General features: G+C 35.5%; 3 protein-coding genes across 4 annotated transcripts; 2 read left to right on the forward strand and 1 right to left on the reverse strand.

Moving 5' to 3' along the window:
* Nucleotides 1–506: 506 nt before the first annotated feature.
* LOC130010811 (ankyrin-2-like) lies at nt 507–6,476 on the forward strand. The gene is made up of 2 exons (XM_056098893.1): nt 507–1,134; nt 1,804–6,476. Exons 1-2 carry the CDS (start codon nt 527–529, stop codon nt 5,318–5,320), a joined length of 4,125 nt encoding a protein of 1,374 aa, XP_055954868.1. The 5' UTR covers nt 507–526; the 3' UTR covers nt 5,321–6,476.
* A 4,259-nt stretch (nt 6,477–10,735) lies between these two features.
* Nucleotides 10,736–17,638, reverse strand: LOC126812247 (D-beta-hydroxybutyrate dehydrogenase). Its single transcript, XM_050538539.2, has 8 exons — nt 17,287–17,638; nt 16,328–16,452; nt 15,531–15,653; nt 15,044–15,147; nt 14,423–14,495; nt 13,535–13,596; nt 12,986–13,036; nt 10,736–11,481 (listed from the first exon to the last, which is right to left on the reverse strand). The coding sequence occupies exons 1-8, from the start codon at nt 17,439–17,441 to the stop codon at nt 11,389–11,391; spliced, it is 786 nt and encodes a 261-aa protein (XP_050394496.1). The 5' UTR covers nt 17,442–17,638; the 3' UTR covers nt 10,736–11,388.
* On the forward strand, nt 15,261–22,853 carry LOC126812242 (ficolin-1). 2 transcript variants are annotated; one of them, XM_050538532.2, is made up of 4 exons: nt 15,261–15,344; nt 20,063–20,234; nt 21,154–21,232; nt 22,126–22,853. In XM_050538532.2, exons 1-4 carry the CDS (start codon nt 15,331–15,333, stop codon nt 22,788–22,790), a joined length of 930 nt encoding a protein of 309 aa, XP_050394489.1. In that variant the 5' UTR covers nt 15,261–15,330; the 3' UTR covers nt 22,791–22,853. The 2 variants fall into 2 exon arrangements, with proteins under 2 accessions (XP_050394489.1, XP_055955051.1); XM_056099076.1 differs by lacking the exon at nt 15,261–15,344 and having other exon boundaries at nt 19,797–20,234.
* The last annotated feature ends 536 nt before the right edge of the window (nt 22,854–23,389 follow it).

Below are 23,389 nucleotides of genomic sequence, written 5' to 3' on the forward strand. Positions count from 1 at the left end.
TGTTATGTACAGATTGTATAACATTGTTATTTATCTGATAGGTCATTGTGTTGATATACAGTATACTGATATGAACCAGAATGATATCTTACACCTAATTTTAGATAGTGCATGGAAATATGGTAAAACAGAACGTGATGAGTTGTTACAATGTGTAAAAAAATTGGTTAAAGCTGGTGTAGATGTCAACCATCTGAATCAAGAACACCAAACACCTATAGATATAGCTGCTAGGAAAGGACTGTATAACATTGTAATATATCTGATAGATCATTTTGTTGATATACAGTATACTGATATGAACCAGAATAATGTCTTACACATAATTTTAGATAGTGCATGGAAATATGTTGAAACAGAAAGTGATGAGTTGTTACAGTGTGTAAAAAAATTGGTTGAAGCTGGTGTAGATGTGAATCATCTGAATGAATATAAACAATCACCTATATCTATAGCTGCTAGGTACAGATTGTATAACATTGTTATATATCTGATAGGTCATTGTGTTGATATACAGTATACTGATATGAACCAGAATAATGTTTTACACTTAGTTTTATATAGTTACAGATATGGTAAAAATGGAAGTGATGGGTTGCTACAGTGTGTAATTAAATTAATTAAAGCTGGTATAAATGTCAACCACCTGAATGAAGACCGACAAACACCTATAATTATAGCTGCTGTGAAAGGATTGTATAACATTGTTATATATCTGATAGATCATTGTGTTGATATACAGTATACTGATATGAACCAGAATAATGTTTTACACTTAGTTTTATATAGTACATGGCAATGTGATGAATTGTTACAGTGTGTAATAAAATTAGTTAAAGCTGGTGTAGATGTCAACCATCTGAATGTAGACCAACAAACACCTATAGATATAGCTGCTAGGAAAGGATTTTATAACATTGTTATATATCTCATAGATCAATGTGTTGATAAACAATATACTGATATGAAACAGAATAATTTCTTACACTTAGTGTTAGGTAGTGGAAGGAGTGGAAGGACATATGATGAAATAGAAAGTGGGTTATTACAGTGTGTAATGAAATTAGTTAAAGATGGTGTAGATGTCAACCATCTGAATGTAGACCAACAAACACCCATAGATATAGCTGCTATGTACAGATTGTATAACATTGTTATATATCTGATAGATCATTGTGTTGATATACAGTATACTGATATGAACCAGAATAATGTTTTACACTTAGTTTTATATAGTACATGGCAATGTGATGAATTGTTACAGTGTGTAATAAAATTAGTTAAAGCTGGTGTAGATGTCAACCATCTGAATGTAGACCAACAAACACCTATAGATATAGCTGCTAGGAAAGGATTTTATAACATTGTTATATATCTCATAGATCAATGTGTTGATAAACAATATACTGATATGAAACAGAATAATTTCTTACACTTAGTGTTAGGTAGTAGAAGGAAATATGATGAAATAGAAAGTGGGTTGTTACAGTGTGTAATGAAATTAGTTAAAGCTGGTGTAGATGTCAACCATCTGAATGTAGACCAACAAACACCTATAGATATAGCTGCTAGGAAAGGATTTTATAACATTGTTATATATCTCATAGATCAATGTGTTGATAAACAATATACTGATATGAAACAGAATAATTTCTTACACTTAGTGTTAGGGACTGGAAGGAAATATGTTGAAATAGAAAGTGGGTTGTTACAGTGTGTAATGAAATTAGTTAAAGCTGGTGTAGATGTCAACCATCTGAATGTAGACCAACAAACACCTATAGATATAGCTGCTATATACAGATTGTATAACATTGTTATATATCTGATAGATCATTGTGTTGATATACAGTATACTGATATGAACCAGAATAATGTTTTACACTTAGTTTTATATAGTTACAGATATGGTAAAAATGAAAGTGATGAGTTGCTACCTTGTGTAATTAAATTAATTAAAGCTGGTATAAATGTCAACCACCTGAATGAAGACCGACAAACACCTATAATTATAGCTGCTGTGAAAGGATTGTATAACATTGTTATATATCTGATAGATCATTGTGTTAATATACAGTATACTGATAGGGAACAGAATAATGTCTTACACTTAGTTTTAGATAGTACATGGCAATATGTTGAAATAGAAAGTGATGAATTGTTACAGTGTGTAATAAAATTAGTTAAAGCTGGGGTAGATGTAAACCATATGAATGAAGACCAACAAACACCTATAGATATAGCTGCTAGGAAAGGATTTTATAACATTGTTATATATCTCATAGATCAATGTGTTGATAAACAATATACTGATATGAAACAGAATAATTTCTTACACTTAGTGTTAGGTAGTGGAAGGAGTGGAAGGGAATATGATGAAATAGAAAGTGGGTTGTTACAGTGTGTAATGAAATTAGTTAAAGCTGGTGTAGATGTCAACCATCTGAATGTAGACCAACAAACACCTATAGATATAGCTGCTATGTACCAATTGTATAACATTGTTATATATCTGATAGATCATTGTGTTGATATACAGTATACTGATAGGGAACAGAATAATGTCTTACACCTAGTGTTACAAAGGGAAAGAAGATATAGTGAAATAGAACGTGAAGAGTTGCTACAGTGTGTAATTAAATTAGTTAAAGCTGGTGTAGATGTCAACCATCTGAATGAAGAACACCAAACACCCATAGATATAGCTGCTGCTAGTAACAGATTGTATAACATTGTTATATATCTGATAGATCATTGTGTTGATATACAGTATACCGATAAGACACAGAATAATGTCTTACACTTAGTTTTAGATAGTACATGGCAATATCTTGAAATAGAAAGTGATGAATTGTTACAGTGTGTAATAAAATTAGTTAAAGCTGGGGTAGATGTCAACCATATGAATGAAGACCAACAAACACCTATAGATATAGCTGCTAGGTGCAGATTGTATAACATTGTTATATATCTGATAAATCATTGTGTTGATGTACAGTATACTGATAAGAAACAGAATAATGTCTTACACTTAGTTTTATATAGTTACAGATATGGTAAAAAGGAAAGAGATGAGTTGTTACCTTGTGTAATTAAATTAGTTGAAACTGGTGTAGATGTCAACCATCTAAATCAAGACCAACAAACACCTATAGATATAGCTGTTAGGAACAGGTGGTATAATGTTGTAATGTATTTGTTAGGACATGGGGCACATGTATATTATATTGATGAATATGACCAGAATATTCTGCACCATGTATTATATAATATACACTGTATTCTCGAGGAAGACGAGTATTCAGACGAGGAAGCCGAGTATTCAGACGAGGAAGACGAGTATTTAGACAAGCAAGATTTAGACCCTGTATTATATGATATGCATCGTATTAACTCGGAAGATTTAGACCAGTATACAGACGATTGGATTCAGGTTGTTAAAACTTTGATAAACATGAGAGTAGATGTGAACAAACCCGATATTGATGGTAACACTCCGCTGTTCTATATAGCAACAAACGATGATGCCCTGATAAACGTATTAAATCAAAGTAATATCTTCAGATTACAATATAATCTATTAAAACAAAGTAATATGTTATGCTTCAGATTACTCTATAATTTGTTTACTGCATTGATCTCTGCTGGCTGTAATGTGAATCATCAAAATAAAGATGGACAAACGCCATTAATGTACTGTACAAGAAGGCAAACTGATATCCGTATCTTAAAACAGATGATTCAACATTCTGATGTAAATCTGACAGATAATAATGGTGATACAGCGTGTAGTTATTGTGTTCAATATCGTGACGTGGATTGCACTAATATATTTAAACTTTATTCTCGCGATGTACTCATGTCACCTAACAACGAAGTGAAATTATTTCACCAGATTCTTACTTGTAAGAGGTTGGAGCTGTTCAATTATTACATGGGATTACAGGTGATTGTTAATGGTGTTACAACAGAAGGAGAAAATATGCTACATCTGTTAGCTAGAGTAAACTATGATTATTCTCTACAGACGTTTAACTGGTTGTTTAATAAAAAGCTAGACGTAAACCATCCATGTTCTAAAACCAATACACCTATTATGATAGCTGCTCTGTTATTGAATAGTAAATATTTAGAACTATTCACACGTCATCCTAGACTAGACATCAATGCACAGAATAACAACGGTCACACAGCTCTTCATCTGTGTATCATTGGATTTACTCTGATTAAAGATGGCCTAAATAACAGACAGGAAAATGACGTTGTTGAGGATTACTGTAGACAGATATATCCAATATACATGGAGTGTGTTGATATTTTACTGGCTGCTGTTGGTATAAATATAAATACTCAAGATGGGAGAGGTAGAACTGCTTTAATGATGGCGGCAATGAAAAACGATAGATTTCTTATAAGGAAATTACTTAATGCTGGTGCACTGGTTAATTACAGTGGAAAATCTGCTTTACATCATCTTGATATTTATGAGAGTGTGTTTGATCTAAGTTTTAAATTACTTGTATCTGCTGGAGATAATATGCTTCTCAATTTACCCTGTATTAATGGTACCACACTGATCCAAGCCACCTTGTGTTTTCCACGTTGTTGGGATCCACGTACGGCTGTTAGTTTTATTAAATATTTAGTCGGTGAAAACTGCTGTCTTCAGTCTCTTGTTACATCTTCAGTTGAAAGTAGTTATAACCAGATTGATATGAGAGAACTTAGCAGTCAAGAGAGAGGTGAACTGAGAAAACTTTTATATCTTGGTGGCGCTCCTGAAAACCAAATAGTAGCAACATTAAATTTTGAGAAGGAAGATACAAATGTAGAGAGAGATGACATGGAAAGACTATTATGTCTTAGAGGTTCACCAGAAGAAGAAATAGTACAACATTTAAATTTCCTGGAAAGAGATATAGATGATCCAGATGCCACATTCAACTCACGACACCGAGAGATATTCACTAAGTACTGCTGTAATATATCTCTCAAGTCTCAGTGTAGGAGAATCATCAGAAAGAAGCTAGGATTGGGTATAAATGAGAAGGTTATGGATCTAGAACTGCCTAGAGAATTAAACGAATTTCTCCTGTTAAAAGATGTTCTTCATCCTACAGATTACAACATAGATAATATTGATGATGGTTGTAATGATTTTGATGATGATGATGGTTATGGTGGCTATGATAGAGCTAAAGACAGATATGATGATTATAGGCGATATATCTACAAATATTACACTTTAAATACTGACCATGAGCTGAACATCGAGTGTACGAAAACCATGAAATATCCCAATGGTCAACGCTGGTCATGATTTATGTTTTGATGCATATTTTATAAAATGTATCAAAATGAAATAGTTGCTTTCTGTTGACGTTATAGTTGTTACTGGAAGGTGATGATTATAGTCAGATTAATTAACAGTATTTAACACTCACAGCTACTAGTAAAATTAGCTGAATGAAATCCATAATCTAAAATAAATAGCATTGTAAAAGTTATCTCGTGATTATCATTCAGTAAGGTATTCTCCGGTCACTTTAGACCATAAAATTTATAATGGACAGGCATAGAATCATGTATCGTACCCAACAACGCGAACATTCTGCAGTACGAAGGGTTAAAACTCTACTCTAATAGTAAGTGCAGGAGGATCGCACTACATTGCACCAAATAAACAAACACCAAATCAAGTAAATGGATCCGTGGACCAGCCGTAAGCGTCCACTGCGCTGTAAGTCCCGGGCATGTAGTGACACAGACTTCACTCAAATTTAAAAACAATCAGAAATACAAAAAAGATGTAACCGAAATAATGTGACGTCATGAGTTAGAACGTCAAACAATTTTAACAATAAGGGCGATAATCCGGATAGAATCTCGGAAAACGCTAAATTAATAAGTGTAGTGAAGAAACAGGAGCACAACCCGACAACGAGAACATTCTGCAGTACGAAGGGTTCAAATATGACGTCATTTTAGGTTTGGCGTCATTATCGCATATCGTCATTATGGCGTGATAATAACGGCGAGTGCAGGAAGAGACGATTATACGGTCATTTCTGTGTGTGACGTTAGTTGTATTTTCCGTGATATCGCAGACATTGATATATTCACTGAATCAGTGATATGTAATACTAACGGAACTAGAACATTCTAACCCAACTTTTTGCAACTACATCTGTTTGTTTTGTGATATGTCTTTATTTCAGTTAATTTTAATAACCTGATCATACAGATTCTTCAGAGTCTATGAATGGATATAAAGGAGAATTCAATGATTTTCTTCTATAAAGATTATAACATGTACTATATCGGTTGATTATGGGCTATGATCATACAGATATAAAGGAGAATTCAATGATTTTCCTCTATAAAGATTATAACACGTACTATATCGGTTGATTATGGGTTATGATCATCATTATCATTCATAGTACTTATGTATTGTCCCTATATATAAAATATATTCTGTTATTAATATATATTGTTCTTGTATATAAAATATATTCTATCATTGTTCTTGTATATAAAATATATTCTTAAAACGTTTAAACGACTTGTACTTTATATGATCAATGAAATAAACAAGGGATACAGGGATTTTAATCACTTAGTGATAATATGATATCCTACAGTATATGATCATACCTGTCAAGACAATAAAACACCAGTGAAAGGCTGATTATGTAAAAATCCATTGTATATTTTACTGAAAGCCATTATAGGTTTTTGACGACAGTTTCTATGTTTTCCCACAAGATACCCAGCTTTGCCATTTTGGAACAAATCAGGACAAGTACATCCAATTAAAGGCAGATTATGATTTAAACAAAAAAAATGTTGAAACATTTAAGGTTACGACAAAAAATTTGTATGTAACTGACAACTCCACAATTTACTGCTTGTACTTGACAAGGAGTTGGGTCGTCTGCCCAACCTCGTGGGTATTTTTCGGGTCCTCTGGTTTCCGCCCACTGATAAAGACCCCTACGCGCAAGCGAATTATTGAAATATAACTGAACCATATGTTATTCCCGAAATTGCCTAGTTTGTGTCGAGTGGACAATAAATCCCGTCCCTTGTGAGCCCTACAACAGTTCTTCTCCCCTTCCCTTGTGACGCCCAACATCGGTTTCCTTCCATTCCCTTGTGAGCCCTACAGTGGGGTTTCTTCTCATGTGAGTCCTACAACGGTTTTTCTTCCTTTCGTCCTTTACCCATGAGCCGTAAAACGGTTGTTCTTCTATTCCCCTGTGAGCGCTACAGCGGGGTTTTCTCACTTCCCTTGTGAGCCCTACAGCGGATTTTCCTCCTTTACCCCGTGAGCCCTACATCGGGTTTTTCTCCCTTCCCTTGTAAGCCCTACAGCGGATTTTCCTCCCATACCCTGTGAGCCCTACATCGGATTTTTCTCCCTTCCCTTGTGAGCCCTACAGCGGATTTTTCTCCCTTACCCTGTGAGCCCTACATCGGGATTTCTTCTCTTCCCTTGTGAGTCCTACAGCGGGTTTTCCCCCTTCCCTTGTGAGCCCTACGGCGGATTTAGAAAATCTAGGTTCATCTCGGTGCACGCAGCAAGTCCAACAAGGGACGTTCCAGCTATGTTACCCCTTATCGGATGAAGGTGTCCTAGTCCTGCAGCTGTGTGGTCAAATGTGTGGTCAACTCGGGACGTTCCAGCTCTGTTACCGCTTGTCGGATGAAGGTGTCCAGCCGTGTGGTCAAATGTGTGGTCAACTCGGGATGTTCCAGCTCTGTTACCTCTTGTCGGATGAAGGTGTCCTAGTCCTGCCACTGTGTGGTCAAGTGTCTTCAAGTGAACAAATCTGAATAACCCACCACAAACAACATAATTACATTCATTCATACCAATTTTCTTTTATCAAAATCAAGAGCTTTCAGAAAGTACATGTAAGTCAACAATCTTTAAATTTGTCCAGCTGCATTGTTCCCTGTCCTCGTCTGCCCTTACAATTCTTTAATTTTAACAAACTTTTATTGTATAAATTTAGTCATAACTTAAATGTTCCCTTTAAAGATGACCCCTGACATCATTTTAACAAATCTCTATAAACACCACACTGGTGACATTCCTACCAGATGTTGTTCAAATCAATCAAGCTGTTTCGAAAATGACTAACTATTAATGACGGACGGACGAACAGGAGTGACGACGGCATGATGTGCATAAAATGGAAGCCAATTGTTGACCTTGTTAAGCAGCAGTGTTAGCTCTATTTTCTTTATTGGTGAATAACGAAAAACGCGCTTTTCGGTTTTCGATATAGGCGAATAACGAAAACCAAGCTATTCATTTTTCGATATTCAGATTTCAAAATCAACAAGATGACTATATAATCATCAACACCCGGCGCCCTTGCACGTGTTTTGACGGCATAAATAAAAACAACTTCTTTATGTTATTGGTAATCAATATAAAAATATATCAGATTAATCTCATATTCCAACACATGAAATATCAATTGGACTGGTCAGAAGATTCATACTCCGATCACAGTGGCGCGGCAAGACAGGGTCGCTAATCCCTGTAAGGATTGCACAACAACCGTTGCCTACCCCAATCAGCTGTATGTTAAACAATGCTGTATGTTAAACAACAAGTTTATACACCAGAATAGGCTGATGTTTGTACAGAGTTTCAAAAAGATGTCTTGAACGGATAATTTCTCCGGAAACGAAAATGAAATAATACGTTGATGAATGTAAAAATGTTATAAAGGTATCTTGAACAGTTTCTGAGATATACTCTAGAACAATAATTGTAAGTCAAATGTGTTGTGGTAAAAACTCAAAAATCACTCAACACAGAAATCTGTTTCCATTGAAACCCAAAAATGAGTAAAACCTAAGAATTTTTAATTAAGTGAAAAGCCCAACTATTATGTCAGGTTGATGTTTGTACAAAGTTTCATGAATATATCTTGAACAGTTCTTGAGATATGATCTGGATTAAAAAATGTGTATCAAAAACTATGTTAAATTTGTTTCCAATGAAACACAAAATTACTAAATCCGAGAAATTCAGAATTAGCAAAAGGCACAACTACTTTAATAGGTTGATGCTTGTACATAGTTTTATAAAGATATCTTGAGTGGTTTAAGAGATATTCACCGGCAACAGAATTGTAGACTAAAAACTAACTCAGATTTGTTTCCATGGAAACACAAAAATTACAAAATCCGATAAATTCCAAATTTGCAAAAGGCACAATTACTATAATAGATTGATATTTGGTTGAAAGGTTGATATCTTGAATGGTGTGTGAGGCACAACTACTGTTATTGTGGTACGGTCGTAGGGTTACTGATTATAAACACGTGTCGCTTAACAAAAACAGTTCTTAAAAAGGCGTGTTAGTCGCAATTTTCTTTAAAGGCAGCGCGTTTGGAAGGTGTGCAGTCGAGGTCAAATAAAAGTATAAAAATAGACGAGGTAGGCCGAATACATGTATATACAAGCTTCTGTTATCAACGAAATGGGAACACTGAATAAAATAAAATGAAATGAAATGGGGTTTGGCGTCCGATTGTTCTGCTACGACTGGGCTAATGAAGACGGGCATACGCGATACAGTGTGCTACGAGGGAAATTTTGCCCGGGCAGCGGCGCTATACGGCCTACTCTTGTATCGAATTTCAACTGCTAAGGGGTCTTTTACCTGCACGCCAATGGGTGGGCCTTTAAGTTTTCGTCGCATCCGTAGTCCCGAAATGACATAGTCTGTGTCGAGTGGACGTTAAACCCCATTTCTCTCTCTCTCTCGTCGCATCCGAACGACTCAACAGCTGTCTTTGTTAGGCCCTCCGTCCTGCACCATTTACAGGGGGAAACCACGCCTGAAAATACCGATGAACATTCTCGGCCGACAGTGTCTTACTCGCATAGCCACCGTGGGCCCCATGGCGACAGGGAAATGAAGTGTGGTTTAACGTCCTAATGTTCTGCTTCGACTAGACTAATGAAGACGGACATACGCCGTACAGTGTACTATGAAGGAAATTTTATCCCGGCAGCGACGCTACGGCCTAAACTTATATCGAATTCCAACTGCGAAGAGATCTTTGACGTGCACTCCAATGTGTACACGAGACCTCAATTTTTTGTCCCATCGCAACTACTACCAGTAAGTGTGAGAGAGAGAGAGAGAGAGAGAGAGAGAGAGAGAGAGAAATGGGGTTTAACGTCCACTTGACACAAACTAGGTCATTTCGGGACTAACTTAAATTAGGGTTTGATTTTATTTAAATAATTCGCTTGCGCGTAGGGGTCTTTTGCAGTGGGAAGAAACCGGAGGACCTGGAGAAAACCCACGAGGTTGGACAAGATGTAAGTGAACCGGGTTGGTCTGATGGTTCTGAAAACAAATTTACAAAATTAGAAATTATTTTACAAAATTAAAAATTATTTTACAAAATCAAAAATTATTTTACAAAATTAGAAATTATTTTACAAAATTGAAAATAAAAATTACAAAATTGAAAATATTGTACAAAATTGAAAATTATTGTACAAAATTGAAAATTATTGTACAAAATTGAAAATTATTGTACAAAATTGAAAATTATTGTACAAAATTGAAAATTATTGTACAAAATTGAAAATTATTGTACAAAATTGAAAATTATTGTACAAAATCGAAAATTCAAAATAGAAATTCGAAATTACTTTTTTCAAAATTAAAAATTGAAAATAAAAATAGGAAAAGAAATAAACAAAAATAGTTCGTATTTGAGCTTCCGTAGTTTAATCAAATTAAACTGAGTTATTTTTTACATAAATACTCTATAATCTCGTTTATTTGTTCATTAGAATGTTTCATAAATAACATGTCATTTATAGCGACAGCAGTTTACAGGTCATCAACTTGATATTTGTTAGTGGTAACATTTACCATCCAACTTATCATTTTAGTTTTTTTCATTGAACAGAAGACATTCTTATACATTTCATGTTTTTCACAAATATAATTAATATTATCACTTGCATTTGATTGGCTACCATTTAGTGCAAGTAGTCCACATATGTGTGTGCATTTGTTTTTACTGTATAAAACAGATACAATAAATATTACAAACCGTTTATGAATTTATAAATATCACAATCATGTATAAAGATGCCTGGGCAGTGGATTCACATAATGTCTCCAACACACATTTCATTCAATCAGATGTTTAAAACAAAGAAAACATATCATAAATGAGAATTCCTGATCAGTGGATTATCATAAAAACTCCACTTTCTCCACTTTGTGGCGAATAGGGGATTTTAATCATATATATCTATTATTAGTTTTTTATGTCCTATACCAGCATTTGTATAACATATGATGTAATCTTTAGCAGGTTGCAGTTTAGTGTTTATCTTGCTGTAAATCCACCATCTATCAGTATAGAAGTACCGGTGACATTACAGGCTCCTGGTGAACACAAGTATAACACCATCTCACTGATCTATCAGAAAATAATAAAATAATATCTCAATAGATCTAACACATCGGAATAAAACATAAACCTATATTTACTATATGCTGCAAGGTAATTAAACCTATTTACTATATGCTGTAGGGTAACTAAACCTATTTAGTATATCCTGCAGGGTAATAAAACATATTTACTACAACCTACGGGGTAATTAAACATTTACTATATGCCGTAGGGTAATTAAACATATTTAATATCTGCCGTAGGGTAATTAAACATATTTACTACATGTCATACTCTAATTAAACTTATACCTATATTTACTATATGCAGTAAGAAATTGTATTTATTAACTGTAGAAAGGTTTATTAATTGACGTCTAGGTCCAGACTATGAACTGTTATGTATAGTCATAGTTGAGGTGATATGAGCTGTTATTGAAAATGTCAGACTCAGACTATTTCCAGTCCTGATTATGTATGGATGTTATTTAGAGAAGTACAGTTTCATTTACAGATCTATTACAGTAGGGTTATAATTAAATTTACACAGATGGCATTGATGTTGAGATTTGTATCTTACAGTTTAATAATTATTCCGATTTTTATAAACATAGTCAACTAATGGCATCATGGAATAATTACATGGTAATAAGTCATAGAAAAGACACAGCTGACATTACTGATCGGGCAGACATCGATATTCAAAAAGTCCAGTTATTGCGTTTTATAAAAGACCAATCAAATTGGCATGAGCCAATTAAATAAGCCCGGGTGACCGTGTTTTAATATTAAGGAGAGTGCAAGTGGCCATGAATATATATTTCAATTTTCATATATAAAATGTGTAACGGTCGTCATCATCGCTCCAACTAGTCCATACTTAACATATATAATTTCCTGAACCCCCGGGGGGATCACGTGGCTAAGTGGGTAAGACGCAGTGTTCGATCCCTACATTGGCCGAGAAAGTTCATCCAGATTTTCCGACGTGGTTCCCCCTTGTCAGTGATGCAGGACGGAATGCCTGACAAAGATGATACGAAAAACCGAGGTCCCGTATATACATTGGAATGCACGTGAAAGATCCCTTGGCAGTTGGGAATTCGATATAAGAGTAGGCGATAGTGCCGATGACCGGGCACAATTTCCCTCATAGCACACTGTATGGCGTATGCCCGTCTTCATTAGCCCTGCATAGGAGCAGAACACTAGGACGTTAAACCCCATTTCATTCCATTTCATATCGGAACCCCCGGTACGAATTTATACCACGTGACTACCCTATAGAATCTATCATATTTATTTACCTGATGTATGGTAATTAACCCACGATACGAATTTATACCACATGCTATTACACTGACTAGTTTATAGAAATTGTGTTACAACACATAGTAATACACTGACTAGTCTATAGAATCTGTGTTACTATACATACTAATACACTGACTAGTCTATAGAATCTGTGTTATTATATATACTAATACACTGACTAGTCTATAGAATCTGTGTTACTATATATATTTATTTACCTGATCTATGGTAATTAACTGTCCAGTTGGTACCTTGGATGCATACTGGGCCTGAAATATAAAAGATATACAACTAGCTTAATTAATCCTTATGACCCCGATTATCATAAACCAATGTCAGGCTATACTGTCAGTTAAAGATCCCGTGCTACAAGTTATGACGGGTGTCATGTACGAGGTGAGGTATTATGCTATGCTTAATATTATCGGAACATGCGATACCACTTGTCACTGGAATCACTTTGAAAGACGCGTGGTTTAACTCTACATCCATGTAGCTAATTGACAAGAATTCATTTTCACATTCTGAATTTGTGCACCTTTGGACAATATTCCTGTGATTGTGCAGTACCGTTTTAATTGTATATTTACTCGGCCAGGGTTTAACTGTTATGTCTGGTATATTTGTCAGGTCTGAGTGCTGCTGTATTACTGTAGTGTTGTTAGGTATGGTTTTAAATCTACACCTCTACATTGTCCATCAACATAAACAATCCATTGACAAGATGTACGAACAACAGAGATACCAAGTTATAAATAAATACATACCTTTACATCTTCATAACTAATGTTCTTTTCTTCAGCTTCATCTTTTACAAATGAATGTAAAACTATAAAAATATAAATTCATTATTGAACATAGGTAATCATATCATGAGAGAGAGAGATAGAGAGAGAGAGAGAGAGAGATAGAGAGAGAGAGAGAGACAGAGAGAGACAGAGATTTTATTTCAATAACTCGCTCTCGTGAAGGTGTCTGTAGCCGTGGGAAGACAGACGACCATACGCCTTGTAAGGTACAATCTGATAATCGAAACCACGCCATTTTCACCAGATGACAGACCTTATTTTTTCTAAAGCGCAAGTGTAAAACGGATCGATCACCCTCCCCACAACATCAGGTAATCAAACCAAGATGAAATGGGGCGGAGACAGAACCGGTTAAAATATTTTGATTATTTCTGTTAAAATGAATTACGACAAGTTATTGTAGTAAAAATGATATTCGGGTAATATAGTTGTATTGATACTGATAGTTATCAGTTTAACTATACTGACACGTCTTTACTTTTTATTCATTTCAACCTTTTAAACATCTTGGTACGTAGTTTAAAACCCCATTGTGTGATTTTTCCTATTTATTATTTGTTAAATGGAGTTAACTCCCCTCCAAGGTACTGGTCACATGAGAATGAAACATGGCTATTTAAATGAAGTTGCATAGTTTTGTTTACATTGCGACTGAGGTAAATTAGGTTTAGAATACTGCCCTCGCTAGTACAGTAGTCAAATGGTGTCATTAATTGTGTCATAGTTTTGCTGGCTATCAACGACGATTGAAACCATTATACTGTTTATAGTTTATTGATGTATGGTGAAAAGTCCACCATAGTTTATTTGTGGTAGGTTGCACTGTTAAAAGAAATATATACCTACTGGGTGCGTCAGCAAAACTGGGACAGATAGCATTAACAGTTACACCATGTGTTGCTAATTCTAGCGCTACACCCTGCAATATTCATAGGACAGATAGCATTAACAGTTACATAGGACACATAGCATTAACAGTTAGACCATGTGTTGCAACTTCTAGCACTACACCCTGCAATATTCATTGACAGTTACATCATCACAGAACAGATACCAATATATAACCAAGTCCATTATTTGGCAGATCTTAGCAAGCCGTACACCAACTTAATTAAGGTCAATACCGAGCTGTACATCAGCCTAAGTAAGGCCAATAAGAAAGCTAGCTGAAAACCAACCTGAGTAAGGCCAATAAGAAAGCTAACTGTATACCAACCTTCTTAAGGACAATAAGAAACCGAGCTGTATACCAACCTTAGTAAGGTCAATAAGAAACCGAGCTGTATACAAACCTTAGTAAGCTACCGATATACCACAAATTCAGACCTTAGTAAGGTTAACAAGATACCAACCTTAGTAAGCTACCTATATACCACAAAGTCAGACCTTAGTAAGGTCAACAAGATACCAACCTATATACCACCAAGTCAGACCATAGTAAGGTCAATACGAAAGTTGTATACAAACCTTAGTAAGACCAATGATCCCTGACTTAACAGCTGAATACGGTGCTCGACCTGGTGCACTCACGTGACCCATCTGTGACGATATACTAATGATACGCCCCCAACCTGATGTATAATAAATATAAAGAAACATTTTATTTAATAATTGTTCTTTAGATCGGTTATATTTGTTCTATATTTCTGAAAGGATTTGGAATCATGGTTGGAGTAGCCAATATATAGAACTTGGTGTACACCAGTTGTTTTTGTTCAAGAAGGGAAAATGTATAATGAACGATTAGATCTAGAATGGACCATTACATGTAAGTTTAATAATAGAATAGACACATACAAATTAATGTAATTTATTTTATTTAAACACATTTTATTGATGATAAATTATCAAAGGGATGAGAGACAAGTGAATTTACTTACAAAGTATATAATCATTTGTATTATCTATATATATAAAATACTATCTATATTCATAAAAAAACCCAAAAACCTACATTTGGCTTTCATCTTTGGTATAAACTGGCGCATCATTATAAATGGTGCTGTTAATGAAATAGACACCATGTCATTCCATTTCTGTACTGGATAATCTTCCACATTACAAACATGCTGTATACCTTTAATTCATAGACAACAACACAGACAGAATGCCATGTGAAATGGAATAGGGTTTAACGTTTCAACACAAATATTTCCGTCATTTTCATAATCTGTATTTCTATATTACGAGCTATGACACCGGCAGGTCTCAAGTTTTTTATTTCTAACTATCAGATATCCTTATATGTATACACCGATCGACCCGGGATTTTGTTCCATTCGAAGGATTAAGTGAAAACTTTAGAAGTTGCCATAGGTTCTCCTTAGCCAAAGCCGGGATTCTCACCTCATATATTCCTTTTGAGAATCCAATGTCTATTAGACATTTAACACGAATGCTCTAAACTAAATCACAACATATATAGATTAGCATGGGGTGATATGGTAGTAGGGATTCCTTGTACTGCCCAGCGTGTCCATGACGACGATCCCGTGTATCAACGTCCGAAGCTACGGCGATCAAATCCAACCTATGTCTTGGCATGGAAACGTCAAGTGTTGTTCTTTCCTGTTACATCTGTCAATGTGGACTTCACTTAGGATTTTATATTACTTCACGTTGTGTTTATTTTTATACCAAAACTCAAGAACATACTGTTCTTATATAAAATGTTTTATATAGTTCAGTATATCACGGTATAAAAGTTATAACAGCTAGGATTTTTAAAAGAATAACAAAATGACCAATTACCAGCGTTATTGATAAGTATATCAACACCATCAGGAAATAGTTGAAGAACCTTCTCACAGAGATTTATAATACAATCTTCTTTTCTCAAATCACCTTCAACAAATTCATATCTACCATTGTATTTGCTGTTAAAATAAATCATGTAGTACCTCAAGTTTCGCGATGGACAAGAAATGTATGACACTATGGAATATATGAAACTTTGGGGAGTCAAATTTAACTTCAATAGGGACCCCAGAAAGCTAAACTGAATGATGCTCAGAATGGAATATCGGAGTGCCATACTGTTGTTGGCGGTATTAAAGCGCTTGTTTCTCATAGAGCTTTTGAAAACTACCTTGCAAAATATCCCGAAATAATTCATAGTCGTTATCCCAAATCCTTTATTATCGGTGGACTTGGTTTTGTGGTATCTAACAACATATTATTCACAAATTAAAGAGGTGCCCGTGGGTACGAAATTTGGTCCCACTTACTCTTCCGTCTGTTGTTCTAAACTGTTGTTTTAAACTGTTATTTATCTAATAATTTCCTTAGGTTGTAATACGCTGAGAAGATCATTACTAAATTATTGTCTTTTTAATAGATGATCTGAACTTTCCAATTCTATCGAATTAAATTCTGTGTGTTTTAGAGCATTTAAGCCATTGCAAAAATACATTATTCTCGAGTGTTATCCTAGTGATCTGATGTTATTACATTCAGAATTACCAGATTAAAGTGTATCATTTCTCAAACGTAATTTGTAGTCATCCATTAATAAAAGTGTTGCGTTTTCACTACGTTTCAGTAGCAGTAAGTATATAAAATATCTTAAGAATAGGGCTCTCACTAGTCCACCACTAAATATAACATAATAAATACGGGTATTAAACAACACAGTTCTACCACACTGATAAGTAGGATATCGCGCTTATGTAAAAACATATAATTAAACAGAAATTAGATTGTAGTCTTACCTCCTAAATTCTTTTAAAATCGAATGGATTAAATCTTGTGTACCCAGTCCGGTAATAACAACAGAACAACCTTTAGCTGCTAGATGATGTGAGATACCCAATCCTATTCCTGTAGTTGATCCACTAACAACGGCTACTTTACCAGATAACTCCATATTAACACAGTTGGTTACTGAATAATAATAATAATACCATATTAACACAAGTGGTTACTGTTAAAGGAATAGAATACTTTGGTTATACCGTGAATTGTCAATATTGGTCGATAAAACAGGTTAGTATGTAACTGTATAAGACTATATAAATGTTGATGTAAATATATAGCACCATCAAATTAACTATACACATATGTACATACACACAACACCAACCACCACTATACAAATGACAGATACTCTGACACACCAGTAGATAATTATGGTGGGTATGACCTATCTTTGTTTTTATATCTATGTTGACCTACAGACAAGATTAAATATTTGACAAATAGATATATATCATGTAAGTCATGTTGGTTTAGGTTGATAGGACGATATGTAGACTGCACGTGTCTATGCACCGGTTTTCACCAATGCGCTTGATACATGAAATAAGAGAAGATAGATAGATAGATGTATATACATATTTATATATATATATATATATAAATATATTGGACTGGCGAGCCTACTCCTTGCCACGTACAACTGGGAATCGAGACCACACCAGTTGACTCAATGACAGACCTTATTATGCAACGCTCACGCGCTAAGTTTTCGACAATCAACCCCACTATTCACACCATATCAACTACGGAAAGAACGTTACAATGTTATTTAACTGGATAGTTGTAAATCAGTTGTTTTCCCACAATCAGTATGTTTAGATTATAGAATAGTTAATGTATATCAATAATGCACTCACAAACATCACAGGTAATGCATGAATAATATGATACTATATTTTATAAAGACAATTATTGATAAAGTAGCCGATTGTTGATATCAGCCTTTCTTTTTTAAAATAACACTTAACTTAAAGATACATTATGTAATATTAAGATAAAACTAGAAAAACTTTACCATGCATTACCATGTTTTTTTTTATTAAGTATAGAATGAATAAAAACAAGGATATGAGCGGACTGTTTCTATATATCTAGTGACATTCAATTACTTTTTGGAATTGTCAGATGTCCTCTCACTGTCTCACATAACAACTTTCGGTCTTCGAAGGAATCTTGTATCTTTTATCACTCGTCACTTCAGTCAGTTATATACAAGGATAACTCTTGTTTTTCTTTTGATTTCGTCACTTCCGTTTCTTGAAATCATCACTACGCATCTATCGTAGCAATGATGTCTGTGTTGAAATTATATTTGGAACGTGTTTAACTAGTTCTATCACATATGTGATAATGACTGACACCAATATTGTCCTTTAAATGTTTTATAATTCATCAAGCCCATAATCAACGCTCTAGAGAATAGAATGTGTTCGGTTTTCAACGGATTTAGACACGATTGCTAGTTAATGACTTAATATAAAAATGGAAAATCGAGACTTTGTTACAACGGTAACAATGCCAATCGAGTCTACGCTGTCTTTCTAACGATAATATAAAAATGGAAATTGAGACTTTGTTTACTATCGTAACAACACTGTTTTTCTAACGATAATAACTCTGCTCAGAATGAAGTAATTTGACTGAAATTTTCAACATGCACCCATTTCATTATCGTTGTTTGAGCTATTATAGCGCGCACCGTCTGCTCTTTGTCTAAATCTTACATAATGCATCTGTAATAAAACTATTATAGCCAGAACTGTCAGCTGTTTATCTAAATCGTACATAATGCATCTTTAAATGTACAAACAATTACTGGGACAATTTCGGCACGATGAGATATAATTACTGGGACGTGTTTAATAAGTACAATATTTCGACACAATGAGACATAATTACTGGGACGTGTTTAATAAGTACAGCATGTTGGTGTCATTTGTGATCGGCTGTCCTGTCCATTATTAGTCCGCTGGAAGTAATATACCGATAGCTTGCACCATAGACCATGATCAAATAACAAAACCAGACTATGGTGTTCTAGAAAGTAAAATAATAACACCCTGCCTCGTGCATGATATTTACATGTGTCTGAAAATAATTGTGCGATAATGTAAAATATTTTAAGAAATGCGGATTTTTCATTGGCTGGGATACAAATTAATAGGTGGTTACCCTGAAAGTGTGTTTCTGTTACACACTGGGCGTGTGGTATTCGAGGGTTAATGGAACTGCACTTTAAAATATGTCGGGTTTGTGGTATAGGGGTGGTGTCTGCGAGACTGAAAACGAACCTCAGTCTTGACCCGTAGAATTTGATAAAAAGTAGGAAAGAACGCCACCATTTCGGCAAAATTCTCCTTCATAGCATGGCACACGTGGTAGTAACAAAATTATGTTGACGCATAAGAATCAGCATTCTTATATCAAAACTGAGAATGAAGTATCAGTCTCTTTAAATAAAAGCCATTATCAATAATGAGAGGAAGAGTCCATTGTTAAATTTTAACTATTAAAATAGATACTTCCTGATATAATATATTCTTGTTAATGTAGGTAGAGCCTGATCATTTTCATACAAATTACCATAATGGTGAGCTCTGTATTTCCTCTTCTTTACCTCAGCAGCCAATGTTATTTTATTCTGGTATCAGCAAGTCTCAACTCTAAGTATATTAAAACACGAGTTTTTGAAGAAGATAAATTTTGTTTAAAAGATTCGTTTAATATTAGGAAGACGAGCCGAAAAACCGACTCTCTGATTGAATGTGGTAAATTTTGTTCATCAATAGATGATTGCCGAAGATTTATGTTTGATAAAGAAACCAATTTCTGTTCAGTCTTTGAATCGGGTGAAAATTGTATCACAGATGAAAAAATTGCTAACAAAGTTTGTTACAGACAGGTAAGAATTTCAGGTAATGTCGAAGGTCGTGTGCTTGTTGTGGATTAAAATGGCAATATAAAAATAGATATGTTCCATATATTTACAGGGGGGTTGGATTGCCGAACGGTTAGCACGTGCTCGCGGTATCACAAGGCCTGGCTGTACGTGACAAAGAGTAGGGTCGTCTGTCCAATCTCGTGGGTTTTCTCTGGGTCCTCCGGTTTCCTCTCACTGCTAAAGACCCCTACGCGCAATGGAATTATTGAAATAAAATTAAACCATATGTAAGTCCCGTATTAACCTAGTTTGTGTCGAGTGGACGTTAAACCCCATCTCAGTGGGAAGAAACTGGGGGATCCGGAGAAAATCCAGGAGATAGGCAAGGAGCGGAGGCATAGTTTTGCCAGTAGATTTCCCAGGCTGGCAGCCAGGAAACGTTTTCAGTATTATTGTACGGTTTATATTATTGAAGATAATTTTGGAGTTATAGTCCACTTAAAGCTGTTCTATACGTGTCGTTCGGTCAAAGGATTGATGAAACATAATTATCTTCGGTTGTTCTTGACAATGTCCAAATCAACATCGACCAGATACGGCGCCCCATCAACAACCCTCTGACGCCTCTGACGGTTTGTTGAGGTATTGAATCTGTACACTCAGTGGGTTATCCCGGGCATCGCCCATTGTTGCACGTGTAATGCATACTGTTACCTACATTGAAAGATGTAGATTGGTAGAAGAATCTTGAAAGACATAACGTTTTTATTAAACAAATATGGGGAGAACAGTATTATGCGGTCGTTATAACATTCCTTGTGACGTTCATTTCGCCCTTTGGACTTTGTTACCACATAAAGGTCACTACTTTACCATGACCGTTATGCTTGGAGGTTAAAGCGGTATACCTTGTTGATATCAGTTTTTTTTATTTTTACAGGAATCTACGTGTAATGAGGTAAACTGTACCAGATGTCCCATTGGTTACTATGGTGATCAATGTCAACATATAATACAAGGTAAGATACAAGAGGTAGCTTAAATTCAGTTTTTGATCGAAAGCATTGCCCCTGCTATTAATATTGACACAGTCAAAGCATGTTAGATTCGTGATCCTGGAGTTAGAATCAGTGTGTAAAACTTCATAGATGACCAGGCTTATTGATATCTTGTTTGAAACTTGCTTGTTCATCTCATTTGAGACATACTGGCAAATTGTGACCACGTGATAATGGTAGAGAGGGTTAACCGTACACTCAACAATGGGTCATTTTTAAATTAGGTGCATAGGTAACATATTACCAAACCCTCTCATCAACCAAAGTTTTATCCCTCACCAAACAATGGGGCCCAGAGTTGTACCCCTCACCAAACAATGAGGCCCAGGGTTGTATCTTCACCAAACAATGAGGCCCATAGTTATATCTTCACCAAACAATGAGGCCCAGGGTTGTATCTCCCACCAAACAATGAGGCCCATACTTATATCCCTCACCAAACAATGGTGTCCAGAGCCTTTCGTTGATAGTAGCCACGTTTCTTTGTCAGTGTCGCAGGATAGGCGTCTAGTTGCCCGAGAGCCCCGCGTTGATAGTAGCCATGTTTCTTTGTCATCGTCGCAGGATAGGCACCTAGTTGCCCGAGAGCCCCGCGTTGATAGTAGCCATGTTTCTTTGTCATCGTCGTAGGATAGGCGTCTAGTTGCCCGAGAGCCCCGCGTTGATAGTAGCCATGTTTCTTTGTCATCGTCGTAGGATAGGCGTCTAGTTGCCCGAGAATCCCGCGTTGATAGTTGCCATGTTTCTTTGCGCAAACTTTAAACTTCATCTCCCTTTCCCTTTAATTATTTTACTATATTAGTCTCGTTTCTGTCTTTCTCAATCTGGTATTTTTGGTTTCGGTTATTTTCCAGATTGTTCAGATGGGTACACAGGGTCAGTGGCTCCAGTGAAAAATCTTCTCTCCTACATCCAACCCTCAATTCATGGTCCCATACTGGAAGTCAAGTGTACTTTTAACTGTGGAGGAGTGACGTATATTCAGTATAGAAAACTCAACTGTCGTGAACTGGATTTCAACAGGACCATGGACGAATATGCAAATGGATTCGGGTACATCCACGGGAGTTACTGGCTCGGCTTAGAACACGTTTATAACATTCTTCATAACGGTAACCAGTTTGCTCTTGAAGTCGTGTATGTTTTCAATGACAAACTCATGTCTCCTGCTCGAGGTTACTATTATGACTTCAATATATCAAATCGTTCTGATAATTATAGAATTGATATCAAGTCATACGTAGAGTATACGGCAAAGTCCATCGGCGATTCCCTGACTCAATCTGGTTACAATATAAATGGTAGACCGTTCTCTACTTATGATCAAGACTTCAGTAATTATGATTGTCCAGGTCGTTTTCACGGAGGATGGTGGTACCTGGATGATCAAGTCTGCAGTCGAGCTAATATAAATGGACAAAGATATGGTACTACGTTTGAATCGAGCTGGCACTGGCTGGATAATCTTGGCAACAGAACATTGTTTTACGATACTCAGTTGAAACTAAGACAAAAATAATATATTTATGATTTTTGCCATGAAATTTTTGAATGAATCTGGTCGAACGTTCTCTAAATGTTTCACATTGTTGTAATTGTTATATATTGGACCTCGTTTTAAGGGTTTGTGTGGGGGGGGGGGGGCTGTAAATCTACGCCAATTCTATCTAGCAAAACCACCCCATTCACCTGCAACCGACCTTGGCTCCGAACCTGTGGGCCACCAAATCCCGCGACCCTGTATTGCCAAGGCGGGTTGTGTGGCAAAATGGTTTAAAGCGTTTTCTTTGGATCACACGTTCGTTCACTGAGTCAAGTGGCGTGGTGTCGATTCCTCGCTTGTACGTGACAAGGCATGTCCAACAACGTGGAGTTTCCCCGGGCGCCCGATTTCCTCCTATGCATAAGCAAATTATTGAAATAAAATTAATACACATATTAGTGTAGAAATGACATATTTTGTTTCAAGTGGACGCCAAAGTTTCCACAAGGCCAAGTATATTATCCTAGGTTGATGTGCTCCGATTGGTGTGCTAATTTTGCATATTGTTAACAAATTAATAAGTTATTGTTCATATATTAAGTAAACCTAAAATAAATTGTTATCTTTGAAACAAA

The sequence above is a fragment of the Patella vulgata genome, chromosome 2, assembly GCF_932274485.2.
Source record: "Patella vulgata chromosome 2, xgPatVulg1.2, whole genome shotgun sequence".
NCBI classification, from domain to species: domain Eukaryota; kingdom Metazoa; phylum Mollusca; class Gastropoda; family Patellidae; genus Patella; species Patella vulgata.

Coding starts and splice junctions, on each gene's coding strand:
- LOC130010811 (XM_056098893.1), top strand. CDS start 527: ATGAACCAGAATAATGTTTTACACTTAGTTTTATATAGTTACAGATAT. Junction 1,135..1,803: donor CCCATAGATATAGCTGCTAT/GTACAGATTGTA, acceptor TGCTATATACAG/ATTGTATAACATTGTTATAT.
- LOC126812247 (XM_050538539.2), bottom strand. CDS start 17,441: ATGGAGTTATCTGGTAAAGTAGCCGTTGTTAGTGGATCAACTACAGGA. Junction 15,148..15,530: donor ACCAAAGATGAAAGCCAAAT/GTAGGTTTTTGG, acceptor ATTATACATCAG/GTTGGGGGCGTATCATTAGT. Junction 14,496..15,043: donor GGATCATTGGTCTTACTAAG/GTTTGTATACAA, acceptor TGAATATTGCAG/GGTGTAGCGCTAGAATTAGC.
- LOC126812242 (XM_056099076.1), top strand. CDS start 19,920: ATGGTGAGCTCTGTATTTCCTCTTCTTTACCTCAGCAGCCAATGTTAT. Junction 20,235..21,153: donor ACAAAGTTTGTTACAGACAG/GTAAGAATTTCA, acceptor TTATTTTTACAG/GAATCTACGTGTAATGAGGT. Junction 21,233..22,125: donor ATGTCAACATATAATACAAG/GTAAGATACAAG, acceptor GTTATTTTCCAG/ATTGTTCAGATGGGTACACA.